The sequence below is a fragment of the Mixophyes fleayi genome, chromosome 1 (genome assembly GCF_038048845.1).
Source record: "Mixophyes fleayi isolate aMixFle1 chromosome 1, aMixFle1.hap1, whole genome shotgun sequence".
Taxonomy (NCBI): Eukaryota; Metazoa; Chordata; class Amphibia; order Anura; family Limnodynastidae; genus Mixophyes; species Mixophyes fleayi.
Window position 1 is genome coordinate 247,495,430 of NC_134402.1, and position 18,079 is coordinate 247,513,508.

The following is an 18,079-nucleotide window of genomic DNA, read 5'->3' on the forward strand; positions in this document are numbered from 1 at the left end:
AATCACAACCTTGCGAGTATGCACTAAACCCCTGTTTCCCTTTGCATATGATGTTTTTTTCCTTGGAGCAGGAAGCTCCATGCCAATATCACCTTAGACACCGTTAAGTCTTGGTCACTTAAGCTACTGCCAATGCACCCCAAAAACCACCCTCTTTCACTATCACAGAGATCTCCTATTGCAGCCACATAACCCATATCTATAGGCAACCAGGGTAGAGCATAGTTATTTGCTTTTAATATGCTTGATATCCTTCATTTATCTATGTTTTTTGTCTACTATTTGTATGTTTAAGGCTTAATAATGATTGTGGTGCTTATAAAATCATATTTATTCATTTTGTAATTAAACCATGCCACCTGATGGTAAATAAAGCCTTCACATCAACAGCAAGAGAAGAGAGAAAAAAAATAATAATACCATTCAGGGTGAACAGCAGTCCTTTTTTTATTGAGAGCTACACAGTTGTAGAATGGTCCTTGTGTTTATCTGCAAATCAGCGTACAAACAATTTCACATAAAGAAGGCACAAACATTTCATAAAACATTCACAGATTAATAAAAAGTAAAGAATACATTTTCGTACCTTTTTTTTAAATTCGCAGCTGTGACATGCTGATTTCACTTTTTGTACATATTTCTGAAGATTACTAATGAATCATGATATATATCTATAGACAATTAAATCATACATTATGAACGCTTTCAAAAATCTGTTAATTTGATCCATTTCAATATACTCTTAATTGGGAGGCAAATGCTTAAATCAATGCTCAAACGTATTCTAACTGCATGCGATTAATAAATATAGCTTTGAAGCAGGCTACTAATAAAAGCAGGAAACAGGTTTGTAAGTCCATATATGCAGGTGAAACGTGGCTTATAGACTGGAAAGCGATGATGTCATCTACACTGATTTCAGTACCTAGTCAGGGAAAGCACTTTGTTGCCTCCCAACTGGCACTCTTATAATTATCACTTTTTTTCTTTACTTTTTGTTTTTTAAAATGCAGGTGGTGAAGAGTGATGTTTCGGACATGATAGAAAAAGGAGTTGTTAGCAGTGACATCATAAACATGTCACAGAATTACCTCATCGTTCTCTTCCTTTTCAACTGCAATGACATCAGCAGTGTTATGGCCATTACTTCTAAACTACCTCATTATAGGATTGCTCTAGCATAAAGTGGAATTTGAGATTAATTTTTTTCAGTTAATAGGTATATCCAGATTAACAATGAAATTAGACTGAAAATGTTGCTGAAATTAAAGGCAGATTTTTTTTTTTTTTTTAAAAAAAAGCAGAGCTACAAAAGCTAAAATCTGTAACGTTTGTGCTTGTTATGTTATATATGAAATATTTTGAATGTTAAAAATAATAATTCAGACATTGTTCTGGTTCAACTTTTATATCCTTTTTATACTTCCCAGTGTGCCAGACATTTCCCAGTAGTATGAAGAGCTTAGATCTTTATTGAAGTACAGTGTCTTCTGTAATAACATTAAAAATCAATTTGCTTATCAAATACCATAAACTTGATATTGAACATGACTAGTTTAGGATACGATTTTATTTTAATACATTTTTAGATTAATTTTTCTAGCTAAATGGCTTGAACTATTCCCACTAATAACATAGTTAAGCCACAGTTGCCTAGAGAACCATATGTATGTAATTAGCGTTCGAGGGTATGAATGCTCACAGTGAGCAGTAAAGGAGGTAGTCTTGTGTATGATCCTGGCTGGTATGTTTATGAGGTAATGACATTAGCACTACACAAACATAGTACATTCACTCAAAGTATAACAATAATACAGTCAGTATGTATTTTAATAGATGCAGAAAATGCAACACAATGTTCCTTTCTGTTCTAGGACAAAACATTTACAAAAGCAACTGATCTGTAGTAGGAATCAAGGGCTGATAATTTTTAGGGAAAAGGTAAAAAGCTAGGATGTAAGTAAATGGTTATCAAGACAAGGTAACATGCCAAATCAGTCATCTTAGCACAGTGGGTGGGGTTTCATGTATCTTCTGACATTTAAAACATTTTTAAAAGCCGTTACGCTGCCATTTCAGCACAGTACAGACACTTACTGATACTTTCTGCTTTCAAATATTTTCCTGAAGAACTGCAATGTTCCTGCAACATAGTGTTTCAAACAGCATACACAAAATATGAGCTACTTATTAATTTAGAGTAAATGTACAGGAACCAAGAACAATGGCTAGTACAAGTTAGAGTGGTGAAAGTGGTCAGGTTGGTTCCTAATTATGTACACCAAAGTTAGGACATACAATAAAATCTGGAAATACAATGCAGGTTATCTCCACAAGTCTTGTTAGCGCTTCTTTATTCACTAGTTTTAATTGTTAAATGATGTAAAACAAGTGGATTGTTTCAGATGTACTGAGAATAGGCCCTATATACCACCCATAATACAATGTTTGGTTTGGTTACATTTATATTACATTAACAGTATTTTATGGCCACAGAAACGCAATACAGAGAAACTGCTGGGCAAGTATCCGCCTATATGAACAGATTAATTAACCAGCATTAAAACACATAGGGGTAAATTTATCAAGCTGCGGGTTTGAAAAAGTGGAGACGTTGCCTATAGCAACCAATCAGATTCTAGCTGTCATTTTTGTAGGATGTACTAAATAAATGATAACTAGAATCTGATTGTTTGCTAGAGCAACCATCTGTACTTTTTTAAACCTGCAGCTTGATCACTTTACTCCATAGAAGGAAAAGCTTATTAAACACTGTCAAGCGGAGACAACAAGTAACATCAATTAGACAAATTCATGAGTAAAAATTATAATGCTAGTGAGGATTAGGTGCAGTTTTCTCTTAAATCAATGCAAACCTGCCAGGTCCCCTTTAAATCAGGAATGTAACGGGCATCACACCGTTCAGAGCACTCAGGATTTCGAGCCATATAGAACTAGCTTTCTCCTCTGGATTTCAAATTACAGCAAGCAACTTTTTCAGACAAAAACAAAATGCAGGATGAACCCTGCATTGTTCTGCAATCTGGAGTAATAAAATAAACCAGTTAATGCACTGTAACAAAGTTTGCTCATTTCATACGAAACCAAAAGGTCTCCAGCAGGGGACATGCACCGACGACCTTCTTACTACAAGGGGAAAGCACAAATTTGATAACACAAATCAAAGAATCATCTACTTCTGCTTATGGCATCAAAAGACAATAACTGAAGATATGAAGAAGGCGCAAAGCTATATGTACTAAAATGCAGAGTTCTATAAAGGGTTTACAAAACCTAGTTTCGAGAAACTATTAAGGTAACAGTTTTCCCACGTCCTTTTTTTGCCCTTTAAAAGGATTTCTTTGTCAAATCTCTTCAAAATTTCAGGCACCACATTACATAAAAATATGATCTTTAAAACCAGTTAAAATATCAGAAACCTCATTCATTTTTTTTTTTCTAAAAAGGCTATTTAAAAAAAAAAAAAAAAATTACAAATGACTTCAATGGAATTAAGAAAATAGGGCACCAAATTATTTTGCTTAAAAACAAACATTCTTGTCGAGTGGCACGTAATTTATAGTCCATTTTTCATGGAACTTGTCCTCTTCTCTCTACTTCTGCTGGAGAACATCAGGCAGCTTTGTGCACAGGAAAGAATGGACAAGTGGCCAGATCTTGTTGGTTTCTGTCCCAGAAAACGTTTCCAAAACACCTTTGTTTCTAGAAAGACAACAGAATAAAACTGGTCAAATTAAGAGATAAAATGTAATCACTTTTTTTTGTGATAATTTATTGATGGAGCATAGCGAAAAATGTGGAAATGATTTTGCACTTTTCTTTTGGTTCTATACAATCTTCCTAAATGTATACAAACTGCATCATTTACCTTCATTACATTTAAACACTGTTTTGACAAAGATGTTTCCATATCTCATGTCAATACAACACTCATTCCAGTGCTCTAAAAGACTGCATTACATTAACCGTTAAAGTGTCTTGACTGAGCCAGGCTTAAGATATACATTTATGCCCTGTTGCAAACAGGTTAATTAATATTTTCCAAGAAAATACAAACAAACCTAAGTGATCACATTAGTCCAGTAGTGATCAAGCCATAATGAGAGGTGTGAGGAGTTAATAGCAGATGTCAATCACTTATAGCCTCCCTTAATATTCTGCCACACAAGTTCTCACAGAGCCTCATGGCAGAAACATAAATTAACAGGAGGTTAAAAAACAGTCATTTAGATGTTCGCGCCATGAATTTTTCCATTGTCTAAAAAGGTCCTTAGGGCTGCAATATCACAACCAATATCAGTGAACTGATCAGACATCAGTGTGTCTGGTCCCAAAACTCCTTTAACACCAGATAATGAGACTATCAAAATCAATAGGCTCATTGCTGGGCAGTTGAACGCTGACCACTATCGGCCTGTGTTATTATCCCGACTGGCAGGACACAGTAAAGCTGGGCTTGATTTAGCCGCAGTGACTGAAACGCATCTGAGTTGGCCACCTACATGTATGACTAAATTGAACAAGGATCCTGTTTAACTCTCTTATCAAACAGCAGGATTGGTCCATGTGTGGCAACCTTAAGGCACAAGGGTGACCCAATATAATAAAAGCATACTGAACCTCCGAGGAGGAAACAGCCCCATCTTGTTTCATTGGTTTATATTCCTACTTGATTTAGCGTGTTTTTCTTTGTATATAGTTTATTTATTGATTACCCTTGTCATGAGTGTGGTGTATCAGTTCTGATAAATCCTTGAAACGGTTTCTAATAAACTGAACGTTATGTGTAGCGGTTTGTTATAATATTGCCGCAGTCTGCATCACTAAAGAGTATCCAGAGAAAAAAAAAAAGCCTCAGTTCACAGGGAATTCCTACAAAAATGAAGGAAGTGTGCAAGAAAAAAAAAAATATAAAAAAAAACTTGGAATTGATGACACCTATACAAAGCCAAATACTAACACTGACCCTCTCTCAAAGCTTTTAGTATAACTCAAACAGAATACATACAATTTTACAGAAGTAAACACTTTATTCTATAGCTTTTACTATGAAAAATATATAAAATGAATACTTACTGATAATACTCCAACACAGGCCTTGTAAGGGCCTCATAAGCTTTCAATCTCTTAATAACAGTTTCTGGCTTGTCATCTTCACGCTGAATTATAGGTTCTCCAGTAAGATCATCAATTCCCTATTGGTATAAAGGAAACATTGCAAGAATGAATAGTCTCGGAGAGAGTGCCAATAGCCCCCCCCAAAAGCTGCATGCCCCACATACATAAATGGATTAGATTAACCAAACTTATTTTCATGAGACTGCTTCTCATCCACGGTAACCTGGTTTAACGCTCTGGTCTTCCACTCCCTCTAGGGTGCATTTACTAACAATGCATTTAGGTGCAAAGTTTACACAGAACAACTAATCAGAAATTGGTGTATTTAAGATAAACAATGAAGTTTCTGATTTCTAGCTATATCACTGAGTCCTGGTAGTTTAAATATCAAGTCTCTTGTATTGAATTCTATACAAGAGGGCCACTACTTCCCATTAGGCGAGGAGAGTGCCTGGTCTCAGATAGCACCCTCCTAGGGACAGTAGAGAGAAAGGTTCCTGCCATGGCTCCATGATCCAACATGCCTCTCCCTAGTTCCCCAGTTGTTTCAGTCACGTGACATCATTGATAAGATAAGGAGTATTATTCCTCTGCTATCATCAGATCACCACACTCAATCCTGCAGTGATAGCTAGAGGACTGGGGCCACAGAAGAGCAAAGCCTCGGTGTTTAAGAGCAGTCTCGGCCAGCAGAAACGGTCAGAACACCTCTGCATAAAAGGCAGCGATACTTTAACACTCACATAATCAGTGAAACCAATCTCTCTACAAATAAAAACCAGGAACGGATACTGGGATTTACATCCAGCATGTGTACCAACCAGCACTAAATGAATTAAGCCAAGTCTCCTGGACATAGCATATAAAATAATTTAACCAGCCAACTAATCAGTGTGTTATCACAGTCAGTGCTGGAACTCTTTGTATCAAGAGCAGAAAGCCATTGTAATGTTTTTTGGGTATTGTTTATTGAGTAGCAGGAAGTTTAGGTGACAGTAATGGAGTGGGTAGTTAATGCTTTACTTTTCATCCAATCTGCAGTGGAATATCAGGCTAACAATGACATTTTCAAATATGAACAATAAAGGTAAAATTCAATACTTGGGTTTAGTTACCATTCAAACCAATGAACGTTAACTACATAGTTCAAACTAAATGTACAGTTATCATATAGATACCAAATACTTCCCCCTACCCTCTCGTCCCATTATCAAAAATAAATAAATCACCCTTACCGGGACTTTGGGTGGATTAAAATCAGTGTTATACACTCTGCCACTGCCAGGGTGTATCCACCGTGCAGTGAGACGATCCTTAATGGTCTGAAATGGCACATTCAAGTCAATGACAGTGTTTATCTGATGAGCTTTGTCAAGAGCTTGTGCTTGTGTGACAGTCCTTGGAAAACCTAAAGAAATAAAACAAAGACACCTCCTGTTCAGTGGCAGTATTTCATTGCCTAGTTTGGCAGATTTGGACCCCAATTTTTTTTTTTTAACATTTGTGGACCTAAAAGTATATGATCTGCCTGAGCAAATTTGATCAGACAGGTCCAATACGCTGATTGGGCGATGGCCACGACCACACGTGTTTACAGTTCAAGTGTTATTAATAATGTTTTTTTATACTGCACCACAAAAGCCAAGCCAATGACAGAATATAATGTGACGTAGTATAACATGACAATTAGCAAGACATAACAATACAGGGGTAACAGAACAGGTCACATGGTAGAGTGCAGCAGACACAGAGGATGAGAAAACTGGCTAACAGATTTTTAAGGGTGGGGGTGGACACAAAAGGAAAGAAAGTCATTCTTGTGAGTGCTTAAAGTCTAAATGGTTTATATAAAACAGCTTATTTTTTCCTATTTGATTGGCAAGTAGATTCTGCCAAATGTGAGTAATATAGGCTTTTTGTTTTTAACAATGGCTTACGTATTTTTTGTCTTTTTATATCCGATGTTCATCCTAAAAAATTGTATGATATACTGTGCACGTCAAGTTTCCCTTATGACAGGGATATATCCCTAGTGTTTAGAATGCTTGGGAGGAGTCATCTTAATCAGCCTCTGTCAGATGGCTCTCTGATGAATTCTTCTGTACTTTTGTTTAAAAAAAAACAAAAAAAAAAACACTTTTCAGATCACTATTTTCCATGACAACTGCATTAGGCCTCTGATCCAGTCTCTCCAATTGTGCATAATAATGCAAGGCGATCTAAGTCAGAGGTTTCCTTAAAAAGACTAGTTGACCATACTGCATTTATAGGGGTTTATTTTATCATAAATGAGAGAACCCATAATACATGAATATGTGATTTTACATTAATTACATCATTTTAAAGTTAGGAAACCCATGTGACATGATTTAGTCAGTCTACATATTGTATTAAACTTACACCGACAAGTACATCCAGTATTTTTCACACAATAAGCAATTTTAACACCTACAAATGGTTCGTAGAGGTTCACAAGTCATATGGTGGCACAGTAAGCAGCTGCTGCATTTTTACTATAGCAGCAATGCTAAGCAACAGAAATGTCCTACTCCAATCTGCAGCTGGGAAGGAGCGATGCCACTTCCAACACGTCTCCCTAGCACTGATCTCAATGACAGACTGAAGGTGTAAGCTGAAGAAACGCTGCTTCTGCTTCTAACCTCAATCTGCCAACAGGGGACACACAGGACTAATGTTACTTCCATGCCCCCGATTGTAGCTGCAGAATAGTAGTATAACCAAGGGTAACAACAGAGAGAAAGCTACAGAAACAAAAGGTGTAGAGATGACATTAACAAACCAAAACTCAGGACATATACACAGGATACACACAATTCCCCAGCTCCAAGATAATATCTCTGCTGCCAAGAAAGAACATACAGCATGACATCACAACATATTAACAGGCAGCTGGCACCTAAAATCTGCTTAATATCCAATATACAACTAGTGTAACACTTTGTTACCTGTACAACAACAACCCTAAATAAACAAGTAGTTGACCACAACACGAGAGCTAAAAGATATTGTATTGGGCGGATAGACTACAGCAGATAATTCAAAAATAAAATGTAATTCAACAAAATCATGTTTCTATCCACAAGAGGGTCCCCGATGATGGCACTGGAGGAAGCTGCCAGTCCTATAAATACCCAGTGACACAGAACAATAAAATGCATTAGATCAGAACCCTGCTCTGCACCCTCTATGATAACTAATGTAAACAGACATAAAAGCCAAAGAACTAACAAATACTTCCACAAATATATAGATCTGTCTTAATCAGGAGTTTTGCTCACTATAATGTCATATTTAGAACATTTTAATAAATAGCTTAAATTATACATGTTTGAATGTCTTGGGATCTAAAATAAATGATCCAGACTTCAAGCAAGGACTGCACAATATTGATCTCCAAATTCTCCTTGAAACGTGGACCCAGGCAGAGAATGAGTCCATGAGAGGAAACAGAGATTTTGTCGCACCAATTAATGAGAGTTATATTCCCTATAGTAACATAGTGCAATACCACAACGGTCTATTGGTTTATAATTAACTTCATTGGAGTACCATCAAAAACTTAATAACATTCAAAGAAAATAAGAGAAAGTTGGTTAAAAATAAGGGGTACAATAACTCATGGTATAATCATTGATTATTCAGCGGGGAGGAACGACTAATAATTGCTTAAAATATAACTTATTAATATCATTAAAATGGTAATAACCAATTGAGGACAGTGAAATACATATGAAAAAGTGCAAGTGATCAGAACAAACTGTTGTGTCATAAAATAGTCTGATAAACCTTATAAAATCTCCTAAATATCTTGATACATACATACATCTAGGGCCAGACAACCACACAGGGCAAACTATTCAACAGCATCTTGAATGAGATAATGAACCCAATCCTCTTCAGACAGTGAGGCTCCGTCACATATTGAGACCCCCTGAGTGTCTAGTCCAGCAAATACAACATCTGGAATTCTGTAAATATATTCTCCAAGTGCAAACAAGCCTATCAAAGAATGCATGCCTAGCAGATTGCCATTACTCAGAAAAGAATATACTGGGCACATATAAACAGTCGCCCATCTCATATGACCAATAAAGCAATGCTCAGCCATATGGCCTGAAGCAACTTCTCACATCTCTGTTTGAAAACTCCAAATCAAGGAAATAAATAAAATAGAGGAATTTTACACATCCGACTCCATGGGAAAAAAAAAAAAAAAAAAAAAAGACAGGCACTCTACTTGCACTGGTTAAATGTGCACGTATATTGTGTCAGAGAGACATAGAAAAACACCCAGTCCAGTGAAAGCCAGCAGTGTGAGCCAGGAGTACTGGAGGTTAAGCCCCATTTTATGCTCTAAATACTCTAGAGTAAAGGACACTCACTTCCAGAGACTGTTGGCTTACATCCCAGACTTCAGCTCCACGGAGCAGCAGAGGAAACAAGTCATCCTCCTAGGAGACACTGTGGAACTTGCTGCACACTATGCCAGCTCCTGTCACAGACTGAGAAGAACCCCATTAACCACAAAATAATTAAATATTCCTCATCTCCACTTATCGCACTTTAATGTAACACCCAAGCACCTACCATATAACCCACACCAATGCTACAATATTTTGTGTCGCTAATAAAAGCTCTTTTAGAAATTGAAAAACAAAGTTCGGAGAGAGAGACAATGAGAGACTCAAAAACAAGGGCAGAGAAAGGATGAAGTACATAAACCTACCAGAAAGTAATGCATTTGTCCTGAAACGTGGCTGTGTCTCATAGTCCACAAAATACAGTATAAACATACACACCACACATTGCAGACTGACTCACCATCCAGCAGCCAGTTGTGTTCTCCCATGTTATTTAGCTCTTGTAGGATAAGTTGGGTAATCACATCATCTGGAACTAGCTGACCTTGATCTATGTAATTTTTTGCAACAAAACCAATTTCTGTGGATTTATAGAGAATATGATAATTAGCTTTTACATTGACATATTACATATAACACAGATCTTTTAATCACATATTGAATGGCAGTAACAGCAGTCAGTACTGGATAAACGTTCAAAGCATCCATTCTAAAAATATAGTAGCTGAGGCTCAGTAATGCAATAAGACTAGTATTTTAACATACTATATAGGCATTTCTGGTGCAGGGTTAGCAGACATTTTTTCATGGTTTTAGTTGTGTAAAACTTAAAAGAATTTATTGTTAAGGGTAACCTCTTAACCAACGTACAATTCCTTAACTTCCCTCTGTGTTAAATCCAATTTTGAAATATGTCTTGATTTCATTTTGTAATCTGTAATGTACTGACTTAGTTTTTTTTTTTATTGAAACTGCAAGAAAACGAAATAAAAGCAAATGAGCATGTTTTTTTCCTAAACACCAGCAAGAAAGCATTCCCTTTGTAAAAATGAAGAGATGAATGTAATAGGAAATTTTGGGTGTCATGTTGTTTGGCACCATACTTGCCAACATTTTGGATCTCCTCCCCCCGGGTCAGACCCTGGTGCAGAGACCAGGGGTGAACTAAAAATTACAACATAATACGGTGGGAGGGGGGGTGGATGCAGGATGATGAAATTCACATTATTGAGCCCTCTCCCCTGCTTCACTTAAGAAGTGGACAGGATGTGGGAGGGTGCACTGCTGTCCCGTGAAAACGTCTAGAAATCCAGGAGTATTGCTGGACATTCTAACAGAGTAAGGAACTATGAGTGGCACTAGGGGGTAGGTTAAGCAAGTTTAGGAACAGCTACAGAGGGACAGGGAAAGAGGAAGTATTGGAACAGCATTGGCCTTATCTGTGTGGAGTTTGTATGTTCTCCCCGTGTTTGCGTGGGTTTCCTCTGGGTGCTCCGGTTTCCTCCCACACTTCAAAAACATACTAGTAGGTTAATTGGCTGCAATCAAAATTGACCCTAGCCTCTGTCTGTGTGTCTGTCTGTATGTATGTATGTATGTTAGGGAATTTAGACTGTAAGCTCCAATGGGGCAGGGACTGATGCGAGTTCTCTGTACAGCGCTGTAGAATCAGTGGCGCTATATAAATAAATGGAGATGATGATACATGGGGGAGGGGTTAGGATTGGACTTTGCCATTGCAATAGGAAAACACCACACCCAATATCAAAAAGGCAGGGGCATTTATGCCATTATGCTGATAAATGTACTGTTGCAGGTGGAGCCCCCGGGGAAAGCAGACACAATCACCCCGTTATCCTCACATACTTCCTTTCTAGCGGGACAGACAAGCAGAGTTGGGAGTGAGTTGTACAAATGAGGTAACAAGTTGTTTTATAGCCAGAATGCACAGTAATGTAGGAGTGTTGCTGTTTTTTGTTCAACATTTTTTTGATTGCAGAGAGGTGACAGCAAGTCAAAGAAGCACTACAGGCAGCAGCCTTTGGGTGGAGCAAGGAAAGGCCATGGAGATACCCCCATTAAGTTACGTTGAAGCACACAACACCAGAATGTGGGCGTCTCTTGGGCACAGCCAGTGATAGTGGGTGGGATCTCTGGGCCTAGGGTGGATGGCAGCTAACGAAGATTATGGTTACAGTGTCGCTGGAGCTGGTATTCGCAAGTGCTGCGCTCTACCAATTTAATAACCTTCTGCAAAATGGTGGCAAAGCTGTGATCACATTACTGCCATATATGTCTACTTGACTTCATTTGGGTCAAAAGTAATGTTGTTGTAAACTGGGCTATAAGGGGTGGGGAGGGCATTGTTCATTATTCAGCTTAATACTTTGTGATTGGGGGGGGCGTAGCATCAATCCAACTTTCCCAAAAAGCAGAATAAACGACTCTACACATAGTTTACATAATAAAATCTGCACTTGAACATAATCCAATTTTATTCCTAGTTTAAGGTCAACCTACCGCATCAAATGAGGCTATACCCCCCCTGCTGAGTCTCTATCCCCATCCCCCGGCTCTTCTAATGTTTCTGTAGTGTAGCGGCTAATCACCAGTGCGCTCAGTGACATCACTGCACACCATTATATACCTCTACCAGTTTATATTTCATCAGGTTTTTTGACTGGTTTAATCATAAATTTTCCTATGTTGGGGCAAATCAGGCCATCAAGTGATACTGACAAGAGCTTTTCTTTATTTATACTTTAAAATCTATGGCACGACTATTGAGGACACATAAATAACATCTGAAGAAAAGTGTCCGAGTATACACATCTTTGCGCAAGTAGATCTAACTTCTAGTCATCTCTTGCTCCATTTACTTATATAGTCAACCTCAGGCCATCGTCTCTTAACCTGTGGTTCCTGAACCCCAGGTGGATCACAGATTTTTAGGGGTATTTGAAGCTTATCACATTAAATACAATATAATGTATTTATAAAAGACACACTTTTTAGATTTAAATATTTAAGGGGTTGGTTGGTATACATTACCCCAAATTAGGGGTACAGCCAGTAAGTTTACTCATTTTAAAAGGTACTTGGGTTAAAAGGACTCATTAAGGGATTCTTTGGAAACCCTGAAGACCCTATTCTTTAGGCAACATGATCAGCCCATTTCTGATAATACGAAGAGCCTATGATTAGCTGCATAGTGAAAGTGACAAGCCATAGAAAAGCACAGAAGTGAGACAGGTATAAAAAAAAAAAAAAAAAAAAGGAGGAATGTAGAAATGTTACAAACAGAAAATAGCTATAAACTATAATGTGTTTAAAGGTTATGTTTATCATCAAAGTATACTATTAAGAAGTTTAGAATCCCTCTAACCTTGTGACACTGTAAACAATGTCTCTGGTTTCCATTGTAGGAGTATGCAGTTTAAAGCCTGTGCTGTAAGTCACATTTAAGTCACATGCTCAGATAGTTCAAACAAGGCAGTAAAGTCATCTAAAGGTCATGTCTAGTGGAGAAGTGTGAAAATGGCATAAAAGCTCAGTAATCAACAAACTACTGTGCATTTCTTTTAAGTATAACAATCCTGCAACATTAACATAGTTACCCATGTTTTCACAATAAAAATTGGACAGAACAGAAACTAGTAGCTGCAAAACAAATACTACATTTGATAACAATCCAATTGTATTGGCTAATCATTGGGCCTGCCCATAAGGGAGGTTAAAAAATGGTACAGACTGAACTTTCAAATGGAGGGGGGGAATACTTTAAAAAATGACTACCCAAAATAACAAAACATGGGATGCACCATAGTAACAAATACTATAAAAAGTTATTTTAATGACATATTACAAAGCTCAATTATGTTTTAGTCAACAGTAAAACACCGAGGGCCTGAGTCATTAAGGAAAGTAAGGCAAAAAAAAAAAAGTAAATGTTCTGCAGGACAAAACCATGTTACAATGCAAGGGGTGCAAATTAGTTTATTATTTTGCACATAAGTTGAATACTGGCTGTTTTTTCACGTAGCAAACAAATACTCGATAGCTTTATTTTTACACAGACATTTAAAGTTGGTCTAGGACATGCCCTATTCCAACTATAAATCTGTCTCCACATTTTAAATTTACCTCCCCTCCAATGCAACATGGTTTTGCCCAGGTGCAAAGTTACTCCTTTTTTATGCTTTGCTCTCCTTAATGACTCTGCATGACATTTATGAAAACTAGTGCACATGTAATTGTTCAAAGAAGTACAGTAATCTGTAGGTAATTACACTGCAACGTTCCTTTTTTTTCCTGTTAGTTTAGAAAATGAAAGCAAACCTGATTGGTTGCTAATGTTGCAGGACATTTTTCACAGGTCTCCCAGTATCCTTATCCATATACTTATTTTCAGTTGTGGTAAATCAATCACCTGTAAGTGCATTTTCACAGGAGTTCATACATGTGCAAGTTTTTATTTTAAGGATTTAATTACTACACATATAATAGTAAGCATGAAAAAAAGTATCCATAAAATTGAATTACATCTTTTAGCTGAAAATTGTGATGATCATACAACAGTTTTGGTGCAGTTTTGGGAGCTTAGAACATTTGTTCAGAATTGTAACAGTTAAGGAATTTAACACATCTGCAGACCTATAGCATCCTTATACACACACATGCTATTTGCTATTGACACAGGTGGGGAATCAGCAGCTGTACAAAAAAACAAAACACAACCATTATGACCACATGGTTTGAGGAAGTGCTAAGAAATTCAAAGATGATGACTGGACCATTATCTTTCTGCTCACTTTTGAGTTAAGCCAACAAGGTCATATTATGGAAGGCGTATTAGGTTATGGATGCTGAAAAAAAAAATGAGACCTTCAGATAACTGTAGGTGCTGGCTGTTGGAGGTAATTACGGCCTTTGATGGAGATTTCAAGTTTAGCCTTCCACTCAATTCCCTGCCACCTATGCAGAGAGCAAATTATTATACTATAATAGCATATTATAACATTAAGTATATTATGTGATATAGTATATTGCATATTATAATCAGGTATTGGTGCTGAAGCCGGAACTCATCAACTAGCATAAGTCTGTAAGTATAACATCTAATTGGCAGAACTCAGTCGTGTAGAGCCATAAGTGGTAGTGGTCATATTGTAAGTAAGGCTAGTGTTTTCTGTTTCCTCCACATTTTGTGGTCTTTTCACCAGGTCTAAACGTGTTGGTTGCAGTTGCTGTCAAGCTGGGATAACAGGCGTACACCTACCCTTGTGTTGGAACATCTGACTCTAACTTGAATCAGTTGGATTTTATTATATTTTTGATGCAATAAAATATTTTTCATATTTTGACATACTACACTAGATTTTTCTGTTTTCTTCCTTTTCATTTTATTATGGGATCTAGAGGAGAAAAAACATCAGTCATATTGAAGTTATATCTTAGAAGGAAGAAATTTCTTCAGACAGCTTATTAAAAAAAAGATATCCATTAAGAGCTGACAATCAGGAATTTATATTGTAAGTGGAACACCATCGGGGTGAATATACCAGTGGTAGACCTTTCTGAATATTGTGGCGATACTTTAACACAAGTATATACATTGTAAGTGCATTCACATAAGAGGGACAACATCCTCTTGGATACTCTTGTGAAAAGTCTTGTACACCAGAGAAAAATATATTTTAGGAACACATCAATGTGTTTACAGTATTATACTATGTTTATGTTTTTTGTTTTATACGATTGGATATTGCGCTTATCGATGCAGCCAAGTGAAGAATTTTCACATATGAATAGAAGTATAATTTTTGTATTATCACTTTATATCACTTTTTAACTTTATGCGGGAGATAGACCGTGCTGGCTTTTACTTTAATATTTTTCACGTCATTTTTCATAGTTTGTGTATAATTGTTTTAAGTTTAATCTAGCTGCCATTGAGAGTGAAGCACTTGTCAAAATTCTTTTTTACACTTTATTATATTGGTAGTAGTCACCAGATTAGTCAAAAAAAATCCAGACACAGAAATTGTGCACCATACATGGCTTCACTACAATTAGTTTACTTGCAGGCTACTGGCCTATTAAATAATGTAACATGCATGCAGGGCTGGCAGATGATGGTAAGGCCAACAGGAGTGTGTCGCACTTAGGGGGCGACCTGCCAGCCCTGTGCTCCCTCCTAAATACAGCAGGTATCGGAACAAGTGCAAGGGCATATGGCTTTCTCTGTATGCAAATGGGTGTAGGACATGCACAAATTCTGCAGGGGGGGGGGGGGGTGCTAAGGAGCCCAGCAGCGGCCCAACATGGACATGAACTACAGTATTCCAAGTACATCAGAGCTTGAATGCAAATTTATGAGACCTAGGGGCCTATTTATCAACCAATGTAATCTCTCCAAAGGACACTTACCGTGATTCAGCTACAATTTGAAGGATCCTTCAAATTTATGATTATACATCGCAGAAGATATTGTGGATATCTGCTACTTTGCATCCCATATCGTTTTCTGAGCAGTGCCCATAAAATAGTATGGGGACTGCTCCTAAGGCAATCTAACAAGTTCCGAAAATTATTAATTTTTGGAAACTTATGTTAATGCACAGCTGGCGTACATCTTTGTAATTGGTCTTCTCTTCACTTTACATTTCTGTCCAGCTCTGCTCCGAAGAGCAGAGCTGGACAGCGCATGTGCGGGGGGGATCATGAGATCCCTCCCTGTCACATGCTAATTTGTCTTTCTTCGTTTTACACTAGACTGCTCTGTGCGCATGCACGAGTTTTGCAGTCAGGGCATGCACACAACGATTACAAAGACCACAAGAGATAAGAAAGTGTTAAGTAAGTGATACACTTCACAGAAACAGCCGTTTTTCGGAATGGCTGTTCCTGTGTTGGTTTTTTTCATAAATATGAGAAATAGTTTAATCCTTATCAATGCTATACGTACTGAAAAAGATTTTTCATTTTATGCGGTTGTTGGTAAATGTGCCCCCTAGAATAAAAATGCAGAAAACAGAAAAAAAAACAAAAACAAAACACAAAGCAAAGGCCATGGCCAGGAAACCCCAGAACACACCAGGCAGATGAAAGTAGTTGGTAACAGCTGGCATAGTAATAGAACAGAATAATAAGCGATCACAAAATATTAGCTTCAGTCATATCATAAGCAGGTTTCCTGCTAGATTTCTTTTATCTGTATTAGTTTTGTTAAGGTAAGAAATGTAAATTCATACAAAATAATAAGTCACTGGTTGCTGCACGTTTTCTGTGGCTCTAGACGTACTTAGGTAGCTCCATGTAGAGCAGTCATAATCACAGAGCCATTATTGAAGTTATTATTATTAAAGTTAACTGAGAAGATCATTAAATCCACGAAGCAGCCAAGTTAATGTCACCGCGTATCCTTTTCACCTTGACAAACATATCATAACTTACTGCACCATTTAAAACTCCTGTGAGGTGTTACACTAGAATTTCACGTGCAGGGCAAATGACACCCACCCGCCCCCTCCCGTCACATATACCTGTCTTCCTCTGGATGTTCAGCCTAAGCAGATCACCGCTGGACAGGTGCTTGAGAGCGAAATGTTTTACGATTCTGTCCGAGACCGTCCCCTTCCCCGATCCCGGAGGGCCCCATGATCACCGCTCGGAACAGCATGCGAGCCACCATGATGTTAAAAAATAAATAAATTGGTCTGTCTGTACGCAAATTATTGTTTAAAAGTTAAATGGGCTAAAAACACAATGACCCATGCAGAGCAGGATTTATGCACTATAAGTTGCGGGATCATGTGCAGGATTTGTAAATGTAGTTAAAAAAAAAAACAACTATGCGAAACCTATCATATAAAAAGTTCTAAAATAAAATGCAGGAGGTTCCTAAAACACCATTAAGCTGTGACCGAATGTTCGTGTCCCCCGCCCCTTGCATGTACTAGGTTATGTCTCCCCTATGCTCTCATTCTCCTTCTTTCGCCTGCCCCTTGTTCCTGCTGACGTTCCAGGAGGCGGAGATCAGCAACAAGCAGCTGATGTGCTTCATTTTATTGGAGGAGGAAGTGTACTGAGCGCTCCCCCCTTTTTTCTCTCATGATACTAGTCGTGGCAATCATTACCCCTGTCGGTTACAGTCACTTTCCCTTTTACAGGCACGAACTGTTAGTACAAACGATTCTATTCAGTGAGACAAAATGATAGTGTAACTCTTTCATGTACTAGTTTAAAAGGGTACCAACCGTCCCTAATTTCCAAGGACAGTCAAATGTTTTAAAACAGTTATCCATAGAAATGTCACTTGTCACATGTTTCCCATTACTGGCCAACTACACGCTATAAACCCTCTTATTCTGCATATTAGATTCAATTCTCACAATCTATTCTTATTTACTTGGCTTTATAAATTAATATTATTTGCTGCACTTAAAATGTGAAATAAAATTATATTATAACCTAGATCAATAAAAATGTATTTATGTGAATTGTAGATCACCCAGCTCAATCTAGATGGCACAGAAGACAATGTGATGCACGGGTTC

The 18,079-nt window shown here is 37.5% G+C and overlaps 1 protein-coding gene across 1 annotated transcript; it reads right to left on the minus strand.

Moving 5' to 3' along the window:
• Positions 1-422: 422 nt before the first annotated feature.
• On the minus strand, positions 423-17,531 carry AK3 (adenylate kinase 3). Its single transcript, XM_075209135.1, is given in 6 exon segments — positions 423-3,723; positions 5,098-5,216; positions 6,375-6,547; positions 9,982-10,101; positions 17,066-17,177; positions 17,179-17,531. Coding segments are annotated over 6 exon segments (669 nt in total). The 5' UTR covers positions 17,215-17,531; the 3' UTR covers positions 423-3,614.
• Positions 17,532-18,079: the final 548 nt, after the last annotated feature.